This window comes from Harpia harpyja, chromosome 10, assembly GCF_026419915.1.
Source record: "Harpia harpyja isolate bHarHar1 chromosome 10, bHarHar1 primary haplotype, whole genome shotgun sequence".
NCBI classification, from domain to species: domain Eukaryota; kingdom Metazoa; phylum Chordata; class Aves; order Accipitriformes; family Accipitridae; genus Harpia; species Harpia harpyja.
The window spans coordinates 38,546,764-38,568,499 of NC_068949.1; the positions used below are offsets into that span (position 1 = coordinate 38,546,764).

The 21,736-nt window shown below is 40.4% G+C and overlaps 1 protein-coding gene across 1 annotated transcript; it reads left to right on the forward strand.

The window, feature by feature from the left end:
- Window positions 1-2,787: 2,787 nt before the first annotated feature.
- Window positions 2,788-18,695, forward strand: LOC128147077 (inactive pancreatic lipase-related protein 1-like). Its single transcript, XM_052799283.1, has 12 exons — window positions 2,788-2,836; window positions 3,595-3,749; window positions 4,272-4,397; window positions 6,611-6,745; window positions 7,845-7,953; window positions 10,911-11,030; window positions 11,284-11,403; window positions 12,831-12,949; window positions 14,083-14,212; window positions 15,337-15,448; window positions 17,227-17,394; window positions 18,604-18,695. The coding sequence occupies exons 1-12, from the start codon at window positions 2,788-2,790 to the stop codon at window positions 18,665-18,667; spliced, it is 1,407 nt and encodes a 468-aa protein (XP_052655243.1). The 3' UTR covers window positions 18,668-18,695.
- The last annotated feature ends 3,041 nt before the right edge of the window (window positions 18,696-21,736 follow it).

Sequence of the window (21,736 nt, forward strand, 5' to 3'; positions counted from 1 at the left end):
AAACTTTCCAGCCCCACACAAGAGCACTGCCCTCAGAAGATGCTGTGGGATGAGGCAGGAGCAGAACAAGACCAGGATATTTCTTCAGCAGGTCAGAACAGGACTTTGTACACTGCACCTTCACGGAAGCAACAGATGAAGGCAAACCTCAAGTGTTCCCCGCTTTGGAAGAAACGAAACAGCTCAATCACAGCACCTGGCTACTGCTTAATTTCAAACACATACCTTTGCTGTGGCCTCTGACAATCCTGGAGAGAAACTCTGAATGACTCCAGGTTTTGCAAAACCTGGGATTAACTATTTCACATTAAAATGAACACTACTGCTCTGCAAAGCATGGCATGAGTAAGCCACCTGGAGGTTTAGGAGACCAAGGCAGTGGATATTTTTCTAAGTATAAAAACCAAACTGAGTTAATGAATAGGAAGCAAGAGTTAATAATTTATTGAGTCCCGTTTCCCCATGTTTGATAAATGATGTACAAGCACTTGGGCAGATAAACTTCTAAGAAATAGGAGTAGAAATACAATATTAAGAACATATTTATAATGAGTATAAATATCTGAATGAATTTTTTTTTAAAAAAAGAACAACAGTCATTGTTGTATCCTTGACTAAACACTAACCAAGCCTGTATGAAATTAGAAGCATAATTAAACACAAGCCTGAGGTTCAGCCAAGGGAGACCTGCAGTCCCGAGTACCGCAAGTGCCCCAGGGACTTGAGAGGTGGCAAGGGAAATGTGAACAATGGTGGGAAGCACCGTGCCGCATCCCAGGAGAGCGCCCCGGCATCCTGCAGCGCCAGAAATCCAGTCCTCTCCTCTGCCTGCTTCCTATTCCAAACTACAGCTTCTTCAGGGCTGCAGAAACATAGCTGGGCCTTTATTTATCACTTTCTTTCTCAAACGCTGTCTTTCTTCCAACAGCTCCTGGCTGTAAGGCCGCAAGGACCAGAATGGCTCCTCCAGGCACAGAGAGCATCCTGCATTGTACTGGGGGACACACATCCCAGCCCTACCCCTTCTTCCCAAAGGAGAGGCAAGCAGCTGAAACCCATCTGACCATGGCCTAAGGAATGTCTAGTTAGTCAGTTTGCCCTGTGTTAACACTGTGTTGAATAAGAGCAGCAGACTAACTATGATAAAATCCTAACTCAAATCTTTTCCACCAGCTCTTAAATTAAATGGGAAAGACTGTTCCCCCCTCATTTTGAACAAGTGTTAAAACTTGTCAGTGTACTAGGGCATGTACTGGTTCTCTCGTATCACTGATATGAACATGTTTACAGACTAAAATGCTACTTGAGTTAAGGACGGAAGCACTGAGCTCTAAATTAGTATCAAAGGTGATATTTTAGAAAAATTAAAAACTTCACTACTGTTTAAAGAAATAAACCCCACTAGTATGGATGATAGCAGTGTAATACCTATACACACAGCTGGTATCCATTTGGTTGTTCCCAGAGGTGGAGATTAGGGAACGTCAGCTCTGCAAAGATAGGTGGCCACAGTGAAAAAGCATAGCCACGCTGACAAAGCTTTCTCGGTAAAGAGTTAGTGGAGGTCTCGCTTCTTCTTGAGTTCACTTACAGCCTTCTCCCGGAGATGAACAGGACCAAGGGGTTCCCAGAGCTAGTCCTGTTCATTTGCACAGGCTGTTTTCCACCTTTCATTTGATGTGTCTCATCACTCAGAGAAGAGCTTTCTCAAAACTTGGGTTACATGGGTAGTATAGAAAGAATCCAAAGGGGTAGACAATTGTCCTTCTATATCTATTTATTTCAATAAGGAAATGAAAGAGACACCAGAAGAAGGTCAGGCTCTTTCACTATGAAAAGACATACTAGGCCCACTAAGAAGTTTACCTAAAGGATAAGGCTTAGCCAAACTGAGCTGATGTCAGGAAATGGGCACAGAAGACCCAGAAGCACAGGAGCATTCCACATCCAAAGTCACTTGATGCAAGGCAGGGGAGGGGACTTAAAGACAATGTGGCTCCCTGCTAACTTCCCCAGCAGACCCCCTACATCTCAACTACACAACACTAAAAACAAAATCCTTCCCAGCCAAGACAAGCCCCTAAATGCACTGCCACACAGATCCACAAAATTTTTTAATGTCCCACTCCCGATGTGATGCTGCCTGGGGATTACCCTACCTCTGGAGCTCCAATCCTATTCCGGGCTCCAGCACACCAATTCAAGAAGTCTGTGTCCATGGATCTTGGAGTTTTCAGAGAAAACAACCATTAAAGTTGTTTTCCAGCTTAGTTATAAACTATAATCTGAAATAAATGTTCCTATCTTTCTGGGAACATTTCCAAGGATAAAGCAGACTATAAAAAGTACATGCAAAGTTCGCACATTAGCACACGGGGCTTCAAGGCTGCAGCGTAAGTAGTTCAGGTTTGGGGGTTTTTCTTTTACCTCATCAGGTGTATGGCTTCCCAAGACCCAACAGTATAAAGGGGAATGGCAGCTCACATAGGCATCCTTACGCTAGTTCTGAATTAGCTACTATACTTCCGATTAGAGGTGTAGCCTCAACAGGACAAAAACAGGACTCTGTATTTAAGCTATGCTTTAGTAGATTTAGGAGCCCCACAGTCTCTAGTGGAGCAAGCAAACATAAAGCTGACTCATAGGTATCTCACATAGATACATGTTGCAGAGAAGAGAGACACAGCACCCTTTTCACCTTGAGAAAATTCAGCACCAGAAAGCTCAGTGCATTTGCTAATCAAGCAGGTTATCAAATCGTAGCTGCTTCTTTTTCTACTGTTCTAGATGATCGGAATTTGGATACTTGCACTATTTCTGCTCAGCGCAGCAGAAGGTAAGCATATGGGGTCAGTATTTATATAGCCTTTCTATGCTGCTATATTTTGTGAGATATTATTCTACACTATGATGCCTTAAAACTTACTGATTGAGGTTACGTAGTTCACTTTCCTATACAAGAACAGCGAGACAAGTGTGTGTGCATGTTGTCCTTCCTCTTCTCCACTCTGGAAATCCCACCCTAGGAGCGTGCAAGAAATGCTGGTGTTTTCCATCTCATAGCAAAGCTATTGCTCTACCAAATCTAGGAAATTATTTGTTGTACTCTTCTTTAGTGATAGAAATGGAGAAAAAGCCAGGGGCAGGGGGCAGAGGCAGTCTAATGAGGGTATAATTTTATATTCAGCAGAAGCCACTGACTTGTATAGTATAAGAGTTCTCATGTACAGTGTAGTCAGCTCTTCAGCACAGTCTCAAGTTATTGCTGATTATTTGCAATATCTTGGCTTGGTATTAGGAGAAACTCATCAGCTGTCTTTGCCTTAGGCAAAACACAACTGGGGAAAGACCCAAGGTATGGTGCAGGATACCCACGGAGAAACTCCACTGAATACTTTGTTGATGAGCAATAGGATGGCTTCTTTCCTTGGGGCAACTGTAGCCTTTGAAGATCTGAGAGAGGGCAACTGCTGGTCTTTGCTTTCTGTTTCAGGAAACCAAGAGACCTCCAGAGAAGAGGTGCTATGAGTTATGACTAGCCTGCTCCGCTTCTTTGCTCATTCACATATTATTGATCTCATCTGTGGGCTACAGGCAATGAAGTTTGCTATGAAAGGCTTGGATGTTTCTCAGATGATATACCATGGTCTGGGACTGCAGAAAGACCAATCCATAAGTTACCCTGGGATTCAAAAAAGATAGACATTCACTTCCTCCTGTACACAAGAGAAAATCCTACTGTCTTTCAAGTAAGTATTGCGGTTTAAACATTAGTAAGTCATACGCAAAAAGAATAAACAAACACAGACTCCAGCTGTGTTCCTGGAAAGCATTAGAAATGGCCAAACCTCCACTTTATGCAGGAGACAAGCTCTTCCAGCTCCTTGGTAGGGTCTCTAGGACAGAACACTCACCCTCTTCTAACCCTCACAAAGCAGCACTCCCCCATTTTTTCTGTATGGCCACTGAGAAGTACTGGGAAACTGTGCATTTTTTTAAATTGTTGAGTAATTTTTTTTCCACAGATAAGATAAAAACACATTAAAATAAAGTCCTGGCTGCTCTAAGATATGTGTCAAAGCTTGCTTTGAATGGAGACAGAGATCTCAAGCCATAGTCACACAAACACTTGCAGATGAGTTTAACATTGCGTAATGTTAATGCAATGCCTGTACAGATGAGCATAGTTCAGGTCTTTGGAATTTTGACAAACTATTTTCAGAAAGCAGATTTAAATGTTTATTAATTTATTAATTTAACATCTACAACAGGAGATCTCTGCAGTTGATGCCGCAACAATTGACTACTCAAATTTTAATGCAAGTAGGATAACCAGATTTATCGTACATGGATTTATAGATGATGGAGAAGAAAACTGGCTGTCAGACATGTGCAAGGTAGGTACCACGGGGAAATCGTGTCCCTGTGAAGTTCCTTAGTTTGCATTTATAAACACATTCCTATAAATTGCCTGTTTTCTCCATTTCTAACCAATTTCTCTCATGGTACTTGTAGTGATAAGAAAGGGAAAAAGGCCACATTTTCAAATTGTTAGCAACTTACATATGTAGATCTGCACCTTGAGGAAAAGCAGGAGGTAAAATGCATTCAATTCTTCTCTTTAGTGAAGTGAGTGAGTGACAACAAGATTTGGCTCAGTAAGCGTCCTTTTTCTTGGTGAAAACAATACAAACCCTGGAGCAAGATACTGCTTAGGAACTAGGGTGATTCCAGAAATAACTGCAGACTCATAATTATTGCATCATATTTCTCCAAACAAGAGACAGGTTTCTAGATGTGGAAAGTCCATCACAAAGGTATGGGCTGCCACGTGGGTGTTGGAGGCTGAGGACATGGGCTGACCATTAACAGAAGCAATAAAGCTGTAGAAATGTACATCTGGAAGGGAACTGAAGGGCATCATTTAGAGCAAAGCTTTCAATTTAGGACTTGCTATGAGCAGTGAATGAAATAAAACACTCTGCTTTATTAATTTTTGTGCTAATTCTCCAAGTTATTTCTTAATCCTGTCCCCATATAAAGTTGCATTTCCAGCTTGTGGTCTTCTCATATCCTATAAACATGCTTTCTGATGCAGCTGCAGCTAACGAAAGCTACTAGTCATACAGCACAGAGCAAAATACCAGTTGATGGCACATGACACTTTTAGGATAAGATTTTTCAACTAAACTATTGACACAACTACAATTTTGTTCAAATTCTGTATTCCTATTTCACTTATGAGAACACTATGAGAAACAAGTGAAAGTCCACTAAAATCAAGGTATTTCACATTTATTGCATCCCTGTTACCTGGTTCTCTTTAATACTAGGTCAAAAGAATATAAATTAAATTTATTTGACAGTTTCTTGTTGAAAAAAAGCTATGTTGATTATCAATTTATGAACATTGAGGAATGACTGTTGGATTTGTTAGTTAATAATTTGTCCAAAGTATCAGAAGCAGATTGATGTTTTTATAATTCTCAGTCTCCCATTTTCCCACTCTTAAAATAGAGATTTTTTTCTAGAACCTCACAATCTACAAGATAGCTCACATTTTGCTTCAGCTTAAATCCTTTTCATCAATTTTCACAAGGATGTAGACGCATGAGATAGATAAATCTTTAAATTCTTTCTCTATTACGGTGACCTATGTTTTATCACAATACTCCAATTTATCTAAAAAAAATAAAAACAAAAAATTGGTCTCAGTGAATCTTTTCAGTAAAGATCAGAGCAAATAGGATTGTGAATAGATCAGCCCCTCCTATCTGTATCTGTTATTTACTTTCCTTCCCATTAAGTAATAATCCTATCTGCACATTTATTTTTACCACTTCTAACATAGCCACAGACAATTCTATTGCCTTTTTTGTCCTTTGCCAGTCGTAACTTGTTTTGGATGTTTTATAATGTCTGAACTTAAAGCAAAGAAGAATAAATATACTAAAGCTGCTAAAGCAAAATACATTTAGCCAAACAATCCAGCTCAGAGGAGAAAAGCAAAGCTTCAGATTCTGCGGCAAACAATAAAGTATCTGCCTGTATATACATTGTCCCAATTAAAGCCATAAATCTGAAATGAATATTCAGTGACACCAGCAATTTATGCACCCTCTTATAAAAACACAATCTCTTTCTTACAAATCTGTATCAGAAAAACAATTTTTATCACCAAAAAATATAAGTTCTAATTGAATTTGAATTGAAGAAGTACTTTTAAATCACTCGAATCTGTACAAGAGTAGAGCTCTCATTCAGTGTTACATACAAAGTTTGACTGAAATTAAAAATTAAAAGTATCAGTATTTGTAGTGTTTTCCCTTCTGCAAAAAACACTGCTATAGCTATTTGAAATGATGGTGTGGCCATTACTACAGCATACCACCCTATTTCAGCGTTGTGTCCCTATTTCAGCATTGTGTGAGCACACATACACCTGTGAGCAGGCAGGGCCACATATATATGCTAAGGTTTTGGTTCTTAAAATGTTCTTATACAAATTCATGCAACATTTATGAATTGAGCTCTAATAAGCAACATGAATCAATTCCAGATTGCATTTACTGTGGGGATCTTTGGTTTTTACTTTTGTTTTACAAAACAGAGGATGTTTTCTGTGGAAGATGTGAACTGCATCTGCATAAACTGGAAAAAAGGCGCAAGATGTCAGTACACCCAGGCATCAAACAATGTCCGTGTTGTGGGCGCTGAAATAGCTTATTTTATAAATGTTCTTATGGTAAGAATCTTGCAGTTATAAAGCTATAGTTATAATGCTGATTTGAAAGAAATACATTCACTTTCATGAAAGTTCTTGAATAGTAACCAGCAGAAAACATTTTCTTCTACTCAGTGATCATTTTAGAAGTTGTGCTGAAGACAGACTTTTTTTTTTTAAGTTAGAGAACTATGTCATAACAGCAGGGTTAGCCAACTTAGGGATATGAAGTTCTACAAGATATCCCCATAGTATAACCAAACAGTTATTCCATAGATGTTAACAGATGTAAAGTGTTGTGTAGTTTTAAATACACAAACAGACACAGCAAACTGCCTTCTCAGGAAGACAAAACCTACCAAACTGCTCTTAAGAATGCCAGAAAATCAGCTGGCAGCCAGCAGCAGCTGGAGGACAACTGCTTTCCAGTGAGCAACACCACCTGGGGACAAATAGGACCCAGCCAGCTGCCTCAGGGGAAGGTCACTGTGTACACTGCCCAAATCTACAGAAGGTGCCACGTGCCCCCTTTCTTAGCCAGCTTCACATGGGAAGCGATGCTTGGTTTGAAGCCTTCTTTTAATCTAAGTGCTTTCAACACACAATTCCCATAAAAGAACTGTAAACTACTTAGATAGTAGGCTGGGTCTAGGAGTGCTCTGACCCACGTCTCACTCTCTACATCTGCATTGCAGCCACTGAATCCCTGTCCAAAAAGGGTGAAGGCATTTCTCTTCTCATGTCCTCCTCCAGCTGCATGTGGTTCCTGACCTGCCAGGTGTAATTAAGAGTTCCTGCCTGGCTGAAACTTGCAAGCCAGATAAGCATCCTGTGAATCTTAATGGGTCTAGGATGTAAAATAGATACAGAGCCTCTCAGGACTCTGTTGACAGAGCTGTCTAGAGTTTTCACAGCCTCCAAATGAGGGCAGCACATGAATAAGGAGTTTTGAAAAATTATGTATTGGACATAAGTACATAAACTGGGAAACAGATGCTGAAATACTATAGGAGTTCCTGAGTCTGTAGTCAAATTAAAAGTAGTTTTTCAGCCCCTTTTTACTCTTCCCTGTTGCAGATGAAAACAGATGTAGTAATTTTTTGTATTGTTATTTTCTCAGGAAAAATATGGATACTCTCCAGCTGATGTTCACATAATTGGCCACAGCCTTGGAGCACATGCGGCAGGTGAGGCTGGCAGAAGGCAGCCAGGGATTGGAAGAATAACTGGTAAGTCAGTGACTAAAGACTTCACCGCTTAACAAAATGTTGCTGTTCATTTTCTGTTATGATTGTATCTGACTGTGGGCTGTAGTTTAGTCAAGGGTAATTTGGACATTACAGAACTTAACTTCTTCTCACAGTACACCGGGGAGTGGTACCCTGGTAAGTGTGGGAAAACAGTCAGTGTGATGATTATTTTGCTTGCATATGTTTACACAGCAAAGGAAAGGCTCCGTACAGCTAACAGAGACAGAAGGCCCCCTGCAATACATTAATTGACTTGCTGATAAACATTAATGGTTGTGGCAATTTCGGCAGAGCTTGCTTTCTGGTGCTTCAACCTAGCGGTGTCACTGTTAGACCAGTGCTAGTTTGGAGCAGGAAGGGAGCGATGCTATAACATAACAATACTCCATTGTCGCTGCTAAAAATGAACTTGCAATAACTACCGTACAACCAGAACCAGCTTTAGTTGCCATGATTGTTTTTCATAATGATTTGTCCAACACTAATGTAATAAAACAGACCAGGAGAGTAATTCCTACCTTCCCTGTCCTAGCAGCTTTTCTCCTGCCATTTTCATCTTTCATTAATCTGGCCTGTTATACAGCAGCACATCTGATGCACAACATCACCCAGTGCTTGCAGGTCCCTCCAAAGCATGCTAGAAGCAGCACAACAGTGAGCAGTTATTTTGTACTGTAGTTTTTCTAACAAATATCATTTTCCAGAAAAGGATGGATTAAACCTGAAGTTTCAGAAGCAGTAGGCTAACCTTCCCGATATACTCATTATCACCTTGCTTTGCTATGTCTACGTAAACTTTTCACCTAGTAGAGTACATTAACAGTAATTAAATTATCTTTTCTTTTGTTTTTATTTCCTGCAAACTTTCTAAAGTTTCATTTCTTCACTTAACTGTTGATACACTAATCTCTGTATTTCCTTGGCAGCAAAAATTGAGTCACACAGGATTATATCATCTGTCCATATTCAAGTAGACTTACTAAGAAACTGCACTCATACTTAAAGAAACAGTCAGATTTCAACCAAATCCCTTTTTTTTTTTTCCTGAGGGAGATCACAGGCATTATGTTTAGACAACCTGTATTAGTTTGAGCTACATGAGCTCCCTCTTACTTTCCAGATAATGTCAGAGCTGACTGATCAGAAAGCAGCCCACCATTTTCACTATATTCCTAAGTAATAGGTGTCCCTTTTAAGTGCTCCCACATTTCTGAGTTTAGACATTTGTAAGGAATATGATGTTGTTCTCTTAATTTTTGGTCAGCTGTACTGATTCACTTTTCGCCTGCCCAGCACTGGATTGCTCTGTTGTCTTTCCCTGTTGCAAGTTACACACCCTATGCTCTGAGAAAGTGAGAAAGCCTCTCGCTGAGCCAGGTTTTCCTGTTCAATTCTATCAGAGAGGGCATTTTTGGTTCTGGTTTGTTTTATAGCTGTCCACATATCGCTCTGAATACGCAGAATCTGGACATCCTCCACTGGTCCCATAAATAGTGCCTGTGTCTTGCAAGATCTAACAGATCAAGCCTCTGTGACTATTGGCCAGAAGCGTTTTCGTCTTCCCTTTGATCCAACAGCAAGTTTTCCTTTTTCAGCATCCTTTGGCTTGTAATCTGCTCTCTACCCACACTAGCTGAGAGCAAACGACTCTTGAAGGAACCATTTTGCAACACTGCAAGACTTAAATGATGAAAATGCGTATGGCCAAGAGGCAAAGCGAAGTTCCATGGAAGCGCAGGCTGTCTCAGCTCTCTGCCCACAGCAGGAGCATCAGTGCAACATAGCCACTGCATAACCATTCACAATATCCCTGCACTGTTCTTCAAGGGATAGCCCTCATCGTTCTTAAATTGTTTAACTGACTCTTTAAGAAAGAAAATGGCAAACAGGTGTATTTATTGCAATATGAATTCATTTCTAAAAAAGATATTCAGATATTCCAGAGAACTCACAAAGCAGAGACACCAGTTCGAGCATTTTAAAACCTCCAATAATGTCCCAGAGAACAAAACTGAAGAGAGGTATTATCAGCTGAACTTGTGATCAAACCACACCTTTCTCAAAATACAGGAAACTCACCCTGCAGTCTGCATTCTTTAGCAATTTTTTAACACGTTCAGCATTTCCAGAGTTTAAAGCCATGGGCTTGATCTCCTTATTCATCACGGAGGCAGCGCCAAGGGCGGTGTGCATTAAGCAGAGTGACCTTTCATACACAAAAGACGATTTTGGATATTATTAACACAGCCCTTTTCAATTGTTACATTTCCTCAGGGATTTCAGGCTTGATGAACCTTGGACTAATAGTCTACAAAATAGTTTACTAAGAGCAAAACCAAATCTGCTGCCTGGGGACAAGAGATGCAAGTATAAGGTAGCAAAAATTATGCAATTTTCAAGACTTCACAAGCTCCTGAAATTGCTGCAGCAATTTGGGAAGCAAATGGATTCTGTTTTCTGCTAGGATCAAAAGCAAAGATCATAACTTCAAAACTAGATGTTTTTCCAAAACCTGACTGGAGCCACAAGTAGGCAAGCTGGTTCCAACACCTCCAAGCACATGGGGTGCTATCAGCATCAATTACTGTTTGAGTACATTGAGTTACATGGGATGCAGACACAGCCACCTCAATTTGAGCAACATTATTAAAGGGAAGTTCAATTTAAAAAAAAAAGTTACATCCAAGTGTTGGGAGTCAATATTGGTGTAAATCAGTAAAATTTAATAGGCTTCACGCAGGTAACCCTTTCTCCTTCCTAAAAAGCCACTTGGTAAGAGAGAGCACGTTATCATTTTATTAATGCCTATACTACTTAGATATAAGGAACCATAGGCAACTATATATGTAATATTCGTTATATACAGTCATAGTGTTATGTAAAATGATACATCTATATCTCCTTATCTATACATAGCACTAGTCTTTTTCTTTCAGGACTGGACCCTGCTCAACCTTATTTCCAAGACACTCCACTTGAAGTCAGACTGGATAAATCTGATGCAGAGTTTGTTGACATTATCCACACAGATTCAGCTCCCACAATCCCCTACTTAGGTGAATATTCAGCTCTACTGTATTAATACTAAATTATTTATGCTTTGTGGCACTTAAGTATCCTAATTGTTCATCAAGACTCAGTTGTGCTGGGTGGTGCATAGACACAGAACAAATACACCATTCTGGTCACTAACAGCTCATATCCTAAAATACCAAGCACAGACAAACTTCAAGCCAGTAGCTATAGGTATGAGAAAATACTAGACAATATTAATTTCAAACCTGCTTACCCCCGCTTTAAATGCTCCAGGTTTTGGCATACCCACAGCTATAGGACATCTTGACTTTTACCCAAACGGAGGAAAGCAAATGCCAGGGTGTGGGAAGAACCCTGTTTCACAGATTGTAGATCTCGATGGCATCTGGGAAGGTAAGTGTGTTGATTACATTACAAATTCAGGGGAAGCTCACCCCTCACAATGTAAGGACTTAACTTTTCTTAATTCAGGTGTTTTGTATTAGCTTTTGGTGTGTCCATCAGCAATGGCAGCTGCAGAGTGCAGTGAAACTGCTGATATGCTCAAAACACACTATTTCCCAAAGCTTATTCAAAAATAAACAAGACAAAGGTGTTGCCTCTGGAAAATATGCCTCCTCTAAAGTACTTTACAGCAGAAACAAAAGTTACTGAAACTGTGCCAAAAATTTTGAAGGGTCTGTAACAACACATTTCACTTTGTTTCTATTTAGTTGCCCAGCAGCAATACTGGGTGGAGCAGGGCAATGATGCTCACAGCTATTTCTGTTAGGGTATCTTCAGCTGCGGTTCTTCTGAGATAGAGCAATTTAATTTTTTTTTAATTACCTATTATAATCTGGGTTGCATTAAAGCAACATCATTGTGTCTATTTTTAGTCAGCTAAAAAAAAAGATTGGCACATAGCTGCTCAAATACACTGTTCTCTGTTGTTTTACATGGTTCTAATAAAAGCTCTAAATATTAGAAAATTTCCTTATAAAGTTTAATTGTACATAATATTAAAAAAAACCCCAAGATTTCTGCCGTAGAGATTTTTCAGTATATTATCTGAGCTCCTTCCTACATTACTGCAAACACCTTAAACTCTGACAATCCAAGAACTTATTTGTGATGGCTAGCCTTTTTCTCCAGGTTTTATTTAATGCAGCTAGAGGCATTACTTTTTCTTTTTTTCTTCTTCTTTTTTTTTTAATAAACTTGTTATCAATAATGGTGAATTAGAGCACAAAGAAATAACTGTGTTGTATATGATCTTTTTAACCTAAAGTCAGGAAAATAAAGGCAACACAAAGGAAAATAATATATTCATTATTTTAATTTTAAGAGTCTCCCTTCCTTAAGCACCCCCCCAATAATAATAATTTTGTTTTGAAGTCCTCAGCTGGAGCAAATCAGCATTGCCCTAGGAAGTTCACTGTTAAATACTTTTCATTTGGTTTTCTTTTGTTATGGTAATGCAGCTGTTGCCTACAAAAGACCTGCTTCATGCAGTTCTCATTTCTATTGTGAAACTCGGTCAGATTGCTTGAATAAGTGTTTGTGAGGGAAGGGGAGGGGCTGAGCTGAGCTGAGCTGCACAGTTGGGCTCCACAAAGCATTTCAAGTTTGCATTTTATACCTGTTGAGTCAGTGACATTCCTTAGAGCATCAATTCATTGCGAGAGCAAGCTTCAAACCTTACGTTTGATACTCCAAGAATTGTGATGAGGCTTTTGAGGAGGAACGATGTATCCCAATGACATGGCAAGGGCTGTGCCAGTGTCTTTCCTCAAATGGTAACAGAAAGGGAGAACTAACCTGGGAGCATCTTTTCACAGGAACTCGGGACTTTGTGGCTTGCAATCATTTGCGGAGTTACAAGTATTACTCTGACAGTATTATCTACCCTGATGGATTTCTAGGCTATTCTTGTCCTTCATATGATGTTTTTGAAACAGTAAGTATTTCTCAGAGCCTCAGGATGGACCATATCAAAAATAGTGTCTCTTATCTATACATCTGAAATTCAATTTATTTATGCTAGCTTGCACCCAATGAGTGCATCTGTAAGAGAAGTAAGTGTCAGACATCCTAAAGTATTATACCTCGTTCAGCTGACATGGGTCAAAGTAGAAAAAGGCAACAACAAACAGGGACATCCCTCGTTCTGTGCTGATGTGGCAGGCCTGAGGTACTACTGGAGCTAGTGTGGCTTCTGCAGGCCTGCTCTGCTGCATCAAACTGGGGAAGGGGTAAGGAGAAGAGCCTGTCCCTGTAATCACCAAATGTATTTATCAAACTGCAATGAATGGAATCCCATACTGTAGCTGATGAACTTTCAAACACAGCTTAAATGTTTTCTTTTCAAAACAACAAGAAGGAAAATAATATGTGATGACCTGATGGGGTCAGTCCATGATCAAAGTACTTTGGTGACTTAAGATGGCCTCAGGGACAAAGCACAATGGTTTATGGACCAAGGTCAGGAAGCCCTTCCCTGTCCCAGACTGGGAGATGGGGAGCTACAGCCCAAGAGTAGCAGGGAGGCAACGGGCTTGTCATATCCTACAGACAGAGGTATAAACTTACATAGTGCTTAGATTGACCTTTACACGTTCTGAGCAGGTAATAGAGATCACACTTCTCAGGTCACTTTGGGAGAAGGTGACTACCTGCTTCTGTCACCACAGTAGAAAACTGCTTTCATGACAAAAATGAGCTTTGTTTTCAAGACAAAGCCTTTCTTGACCCAACCTGAAGGTATAAGGAGACATAATTCTTTCTCATCAGTTGCTGGGAAGGACACCTTCTCTTCCCCGCTCCAGTTCAAGACTACTCAAGGATGTCACTGATGTGACTGGATTGAGCTAAATGGCATGAGAAAAAACATAGAGCCCTGAAAAATCAGAGCCTTTGAGAAACTTGTCTAGCTTATATGATCTTTCTTAAGTCACAGAAAGTGTTACTTCAAATTTGTTGTTGCTGTGATGCGGGGTCAGTTAGGTGGGTATGTTAAAAATAAGTCCTATGACTAATTTTTTTCTTGGCTGGCTGGATAATTTTATTAATAGATATATTTGTTTTCAATAGGAAACCTGTTTCCCTTGCCCGCGAGAGGGATGTCCAAATATGGGTCACTTTGCAGATAAATTCAAAGGAAAAATTAAAAACAATTTCCCGAAACTTTACCTGAATACTGGAGAAGCCAGGGATTTTGCTCGTGAGTTTCAATTGCTTCCATTGCTACCTACTCCTTGTAAACAACCCTTTTAATTTTCCTGTTTTACAATTAATTTTAACAGATGAACAGACCTCATAGCAGTGCAGTGGCTATTCAGTCCTTCATGCCTTTTTCTTTTTTGCTCCAACACCAGTGCACAATTTTGGGCCCTCCAGTACAAGTAAGATACTGACAAACCATAGAGTCTAGTGGAGGTCACTGAGATATTTAGTGGACTGCACTACAACGTGCAAGGAGAAAGGTTAGGCAATGCACAGAAGTTGCAGCAAGGGAATTTCTTAATTAAATAGTATGAAAATTACTGTCACAATGACAGTAGTTAAATGCAGGAAGAGGGGCCCAGAGAAGCTGGGAAATCGCCGTCTTTGGAGATGTTCAAAACTCCATTTGACAAAGGCCAAGAGCAAGCTGACCATAACTGGCCTTGTTTGAGAAGTGGATGGACGAGATGACCTCCTTTACAACCTCAGTTATCCTAAATGTCAGCTCTCACAAGACTGTTCTTCCTTCACCTTTGTAAACAAGAATCAGAGGGGGAACAGCCGCTTTTGCTAATTGCACACTCAAAGAAAGTTCCCACCCACAAAAATGATTTTCCTTGAGCTTCAGAATTTTTTTACACTCCTTCTACACTGCTTATATTCTGGTATGTATCAGTATTTATTCCTAACACCTCCTTCTTTCCAACTTCACTGTATATGAAAACCTTCATGGTCAAAATGCTGAGGTCTACATTGTGTTTACCATGTTATGGACTAGCGCTTTTTTTTCTTCCCAGAAAGTAACACAAATGTCTACCCATTTCTCATGTTGATCTCATTAGGGCATAATGACAGATCTGACTGCTGGTGTTTTGTATTTGTTTTGCATAGTTATAACCCAAAGAAGAACAACAAGCACCAAGATTAACGTGTGAGAGCATTGTGTTAACCCCTTTGAGTCCAGACAGCCTGTGATGTAGCCTTGAGCTGAAAGTGAAGGACAGCGATAATTTTCTTTTCTTTCAACTACAGTGCACAGACTGAAAAAAAAGACAACACTTGATATTTTGGAGACTATTTCTCCCTGGGTACAATCTAACTTACTGTATTTCTTCTGTGTAGTTTGGAGGTACAAAGTAACCGTGACCCTCTCTGGAAGGAGTAAACTAAAAGGATATGTAAATATTGCCCTGTATGGAAGTGGTGGGAACACAAGGCAGCATCAGATCATCAAGTAAGTTAAAAATTCAATAGAAAAGAAACTTCTCTTCTAGAACATTTAATTCATATTTTTAATTAATATTTCTGTTTAAATTGGTCTTATTTTAGAGGTAAAATTCTACCCCTGATGTAAATGCAGCGACAGTTTGCTCACTCTGGCTTTACATTTGAAGGGAGAAGGTTAGAATGCAGGATTTTAAAATGTTAGAATTTGATGTCACTTGTCTGCTGTCCCGCTAAGGTCTTGCTGGACCTACACTAGTGGAGTTCTTATCTTTTTGTCTTTCACAGGCTTGTAAAATGTTCCTGCCACAGCTGCTTACAGCTAAAGTTACCTCATGATTTACCATATAAAAATCTACTTTTTTATTGCTCATAACTTTGCCTGCTTACACTGAAGCCGCTTGCTTGCCTTATGTGGTTTTGTTTATTTGCATTTTTCTTGTTTGTTTCAACTAAAATATCTGAAATGATGAAAAAATAGGGAGAAGGTATTTTGACGTCGGTTTTGGGTTTTATTTTTTGGTTTTGTTTTTTGTTTATTGACAACCATGTCACTTCCACTTTTCCAAGAAGGACTTTGCATCTTCACACTTGGCAGCAGGTGTTTGCTATGAGCTGATCCCAATTTGCTGGCATCCATGCATTCACCTGAGACAAGTCTGCCAGTACTGAATGCACTCCAGCACTCTCTAGCTGCCATTTGCAGGGCCTGTGTCAATTCAATTGCTGGAAGTGAACTTTAATTTCCTCAGCAAATCTTGCTCTAACCTACCAGGCACCACTGTGGATCCAGTAAAAAAACAAAAAGGCAAAGGGATTTTGTCCTGTCTCTCATTACTTCCCCTACCATAAGCCTTTTAATATGGAGGAGAGTAAATATCATCTTCTGAAGGCAGATGAATGAGAAAGTGCAAACCTAGGGGAAGGAATAAAAATCCTGTCTTTCTCATGAAGCTTGTTGAAACAGTAGAGGTTTCTGCTGGGTGGTTCTGCCGGGTCCTTTGCTTCCCCCCCCCCCCCCCCGCCCCCCGTATCTCTCAGGTCGCGTCTACAATAACAGTTCTGCAGTGATAAAGGCATCACACATTCAAATGTCTCTTGACTTCATACAGCAGGAGTAAATTTAAGAAAGTAGCCCTTCACCTTCAGAGCATGGGGGTGGGAGGGGGCAAAGGAGAGGATCAGAGAAGCATTGGCTCATATTCAGTGAGATGTAGTAGCTGAAGCCATTACCGGTCTCAAACTGCTGCCATTTAGAGCTTTGATGCGCGTGAAATGAGTAGCCAGATTAAAACTACGGTTACCCAAGAGCAGATGCACATTTGACTCGGCCACGGTGCTGCAAGTGTGGGAATCTCTGCTAGAGAGCAGGGCTGAGCAGCTGGTAGATAATCCTTTTGGCCAACCCCCAAAAATGCAACATCTGTATCATATAAATTAATTAATATTAAATGAAAATTTCATTTATGTGCAAAAAAACCTGCCTACATAAGCAACAGGGAGCAAGCTCTACCTTCTCCACAGGGATTGTCCTGTAACTGGGTCTTCATTGTGAGGTGTGACTGCGGCATATCAGGCCTACCTGCCTTTGCTGCTTCTGGCAAACACTGATTTGGGATGAATTATGTTGGAAAATGGGCAATAATGATGTTACTATATTATAAGCTAAATACTGTCTCTCTGTTAACTTTCTACTCACTTGCTACCACAGCCAATCAGTTAACAGGACTGGTAATTCATATTAAATGCTAGCATGCCTCACATCCATAAAATGTTATTTTTTCACAGGGGAACCCTCAAACCAGCCAACACTTACACAAACTTCGTTGATGCAGAAGTTAATGTTGGAACGGTTACAAAAGTTAAATTTCTTTGGAACAACAACCAGTTAAATCCAACTTTTCCTAAACTAGGAGCTGCAACTATCACAGTACAATCTGGAGAAAATGGTACAGAGTAAGTACATGCATTGTGAAAATCTTGAAAGTTACTCGGTAATATAGGTGACAAAATTATATGTGGGGTGAAAGCATTTTCACAAGAAAAGCTATTTAAAGCATTAAAAGACTCTCAAGAAAACCTTTTATTTCTTTCCTTTCAAGACACTGTTCCTCCATAGTTCAATTCACTACTACTTCAACTCTTTGCCATAAATAACTTCAAAGAAAAACTTAAAATATTTCCAGGCTTCAGAAGAGCAAACTTCCTGTATAACCCTTTGGGTGAGAAAAATTAGCCATGGCTTGGATTATCAGCATCATTCTTGCCAGGCTCCTACTGTCCACAAGAATAGGTTATCTGTGCCTGAGCTTGCATTAGGACGTCTGATTCACTGTCAGCTGGAACCAGCAGACATTTTCCATTGATATTGATGGCCCCTGAGATCATAATTGATAAAAGAGGACAGTGATAATAAGCCTACCCCTCCAATAAGCAAGGCTAATACTTGGAAGCTGCGCTTAAAAGGCTACATATAAAGTTGAGGGAGAGAGGCTAAAATTGATTTCTCTAGACTTTGTGGAATATGGCTTGGATGTTCAGGTTAGAATTATGATTTACTGATCCAGCTTTAGTAATTTTCCTGGACGTTTCAAAACAAACTCCTTCATTTGCTTGATCAGTTATTTTATTTTATCCACCCCACGACTGGGTATCTGGAAGAGGAGGTAGAGTATATGTCTTAGACCCATATACAAATTCATAGTTAAAATGCCATCACTTAAAAGACAACATGGGAGATGGAAACAAGCAAAGCAAAATGATTACAGCCCAGCAGCATTACCTTTAAGCAGAGGTCCTAAGTCCAGTTGTAGTTTCTATTCACCAAAGCACATTGCTGACGAAGCATACACCTGTAGAGAGGCCCTCACTCTTCTGTTGACTCATGGCCTTTGCACAAGTAGTTGTGACAATCTACATAGTGATGGTAGCACAAAATCTGGAAAAAAAAGAAACTAAAACTAAAGGAAGGCAGGCAGTGAACCAGAATGAATACAGTCCTTCAGTGCTTTCCCTAGCAGTAATATTTCAAACTTAGGAGCTCAAAGTATGTTGTGTTCAGTTGTGTCAAATGGCAAACCAGGTTACTTATATTAAAACAAATCCACTTATATAATCTCAACAAATGTTGACAACTCAAGGCACTTGTATCTTTTTTTTCTTCAGATTCCGTTTCTGTGGTTCCGAGACAGTGAGGGAAGATGTTCTGCAAACTCTTACTGCTTGCTAACAGCACATACAGATGCCCAAAACCTTGCTACCAATAAAAGCTAGTCATGCATAAAACACTGGAGTCTGCGGTCGCTGGAGTTCTAATACTGGTGATGTGTGTTGGGGTTTTTTTGCTGGTTTGGGAGGTGGGGGTTAAGTCTGTGGATACCTCTCTATAGACAGAATTTTTAGAGTAGCTTTAGGAGTGAATGAGCCAAAGCCTGTTGAAAAATTCCCCTGATTTCAGCCTGTTGTTTAAAAATAATTTCAGACAAGGGGAGGAATGGGGGCAGGTAACAGAATCTGGAGTGTGGCTCCTGGGCAGTACCAAGAGAAAGCAGACCTGCTTGTGAGTAGAAAGCTCCAGGGAGGCCTTATAGCAGCCTTCCAGTACCTAAAGGCAGCCTACAAGAAAGCTGGGGAGGGGCTTTTTACAAGGGCATGTGGTGATAGGACGAGGGGTAATGGCTTTAAACTGAAAGAGGGCAGATTTAGATTAGGTATTAGGAAGAAATTCTTCACTGTGAGGGTGGTGAGGCACTGGAACAGGTTGCCCAGAGAAGCTGTGGATGCCCCATCCCTGGAAGTGTTCAAGACCAGGCTGGATGGGGCTTTGGGTGACCTGGTCTAGTGGAAGGTGTCCCTGCCCATGGCAAGGGGTTGGAACTAGATGATCTTTAAGGTCCCTTCCAACACAAACCATTCTATGATTCTATGAGAGGATTAAGGAAGCTGATGTTCTTAAACTGAAGGCTAAACCCAGAATTAGTGTGAGATAAAGAGGAAACAGAGATAGGAGGGTGAGTGGTTACAAAATGAGGACAGAAGTTTAATTTTAATTACCTGTGAGAGAGGGAACAGTGAACATGATGGAGAACTGGTATTATGTTCTGGTGTGTTAATGCTGAACTAAGCTTGTACCATATAATCTGGACAGAATGAGAATCTAAGAAAGCTGCAGAGCAAATTTCAAATGTTAATGAAGCTTCACTAAAATGCTTATAATCAGAACAATCACCAAAGTGTCCTGAAATCCCATATCCTGGCCCTCAGCCTTGAACAAAACTGCCAGATGATGAGGTCAAAACAGGTAATGCAATAAGGGAGTCACTTTTTCCCTGCTTTTTGATAAACACATTCAGCTGAAGTGTGGATAGTTCACAAATTAATTTCTGTCCCTACGTAATCCTGTCTCGGCTCCCTCAGCCTGCTGCTGCTTCTCCTCTGCTGCCAGGGGAACCCCATCCTCACTGAAAAAAACCACAGAACTGCTGGGGCCTGGAGATCTACCACTCCTTGGGACCTTTTGTCTTCACCAGTTTCTCTTGAGGTGCCCCAGACTGGGGCACTCTGCTCTTTCTGCCTCTCTGTCTGGCCTTTCCTCCCCCAGAATGTCTTGTCCTGAAGGACATCAACCCCCTAGCAAGGCTTCAGATTCCTCTTGCAGTGGTGGAGGTGGAAACCAATTTATTCGGTGTTGGAGCACTACTTTACTTTTCTAATACAGAACAAAAAGCAGTTTGATTAATTCAGTGCATTCTGCCAGCTCTCGCAGGGTGATGGGAGGGAGAGGGGGCTGTAAAGAGTACAAAAAGAACCATCAGCACTGAAGATTGGCAACCTGTGGGCACGCTCAGAGCTGGAACAAGTTCCTTATGGGAAAACCAAACTGTTCCTCGGTTTAACCTAACTGAAAAGAATATGCCCCAGCAATTTCAGTTTTAGTCAGAGATGTGCAGGCTTGCTTTTATGTTTAAAAACTAAACTGCACTTGTGCTTCTTGCCCAGATTAAAAGTCACTACCCAATTGTGCTGCCCCATGAGCACTGTATGAACCAAATTTTGATGTGGAGAATCACTGTTTTCTGAGTCCCTGAAACCTTGGCTTTAGGAGGATAACAGGGAATAAATACATGAATTAGTAAAGGAGACACCGCTTGCTATGCTGTCATAGATGTGTGGGGTAGTAAACTGCTAAGCCAATTTCTTGTCCAACTTCTCTCAAGAGGGAAAAATGGATGTTTTTCACCCTGACGATATTACTTGTGTCTTCCCCTCATTACATTGCTTCTCTCCCTGTGCAGCTCCTCATGGCAGCAGCAAGAGCACAGCAAAGTTTGCTTTCTGTGTTTTCTCCCCAGCCTACACTGTCCATGAGGGGTATAAGCTAACACTTATTTTGGCTCCAGTTTTTCCCATCTGTGGTCAGCCTTATAGTAGAATAACAGGGTAAGGTTTAATAATCTCAAGGATGTTAATTGTTTGTCCTGCATCAGGCTGTGATAAATCCAGTTTTGGGTTGCTCCTGCAAAGCCTTTCTCAGCTCTCCGCAGCTGCATAGCCACGGCTGTGCAGGAGGCAGAGGATCCAGCCGCAGGACTCTACACGCTTTCACACTTCATTCATGTCATCCAGTCCATGGAGAAACACACATCCCCCCTCCAGGGCGATAAATAGTTATGGGTTTACTCAGAGGACGCACAGCCATAGACACGGGAGCTGGCATTCGATGATGGGTTTCCATGTACCCTGCGTCCCTTTGACATCGCCTGCTTCCTTCGGCCTTGACTGTTTGTCTCTTCTAGAATTTGGCTTCCTGATCTCAGTACCTCCTGCTGAGGAAACCTCAACAGGGTTATTAACTTCCTAACACTGCAGAAGGGTTTCTCCTTTGTCTTTTGTTCCTTTACCTTAGTATAAGCAGATTCTTGCCTACACAATTGTTTTGACAGTCATGATATTCTCTGCATTATCCTTTGCCATAGCCACTTCAGCAGCCCATGTAATTTTAACAAACACATAACAGAATCAAGATGTTAAAGTTGACAATAGCATAATAAAAAATCTCCTTTTAATAATGAACTGGAGCTGCCGTCATCTTGTTTTAGCAGAGTAAAATCTCTCCCCCCCACCCTGAACACTTTACAAAGCTATTACATAAAATGCAATGTTAAATGAACAACAAATTACTTTCCCTTTAGCTAGCTTTTAATGCTAATGGTGCTATTTATTCGTGACCTTTTGAAATATTAGATTTTTTAAATGACAACATAAAAAGAATTCTTGTTTGAAAACGCAAGCGACTTTA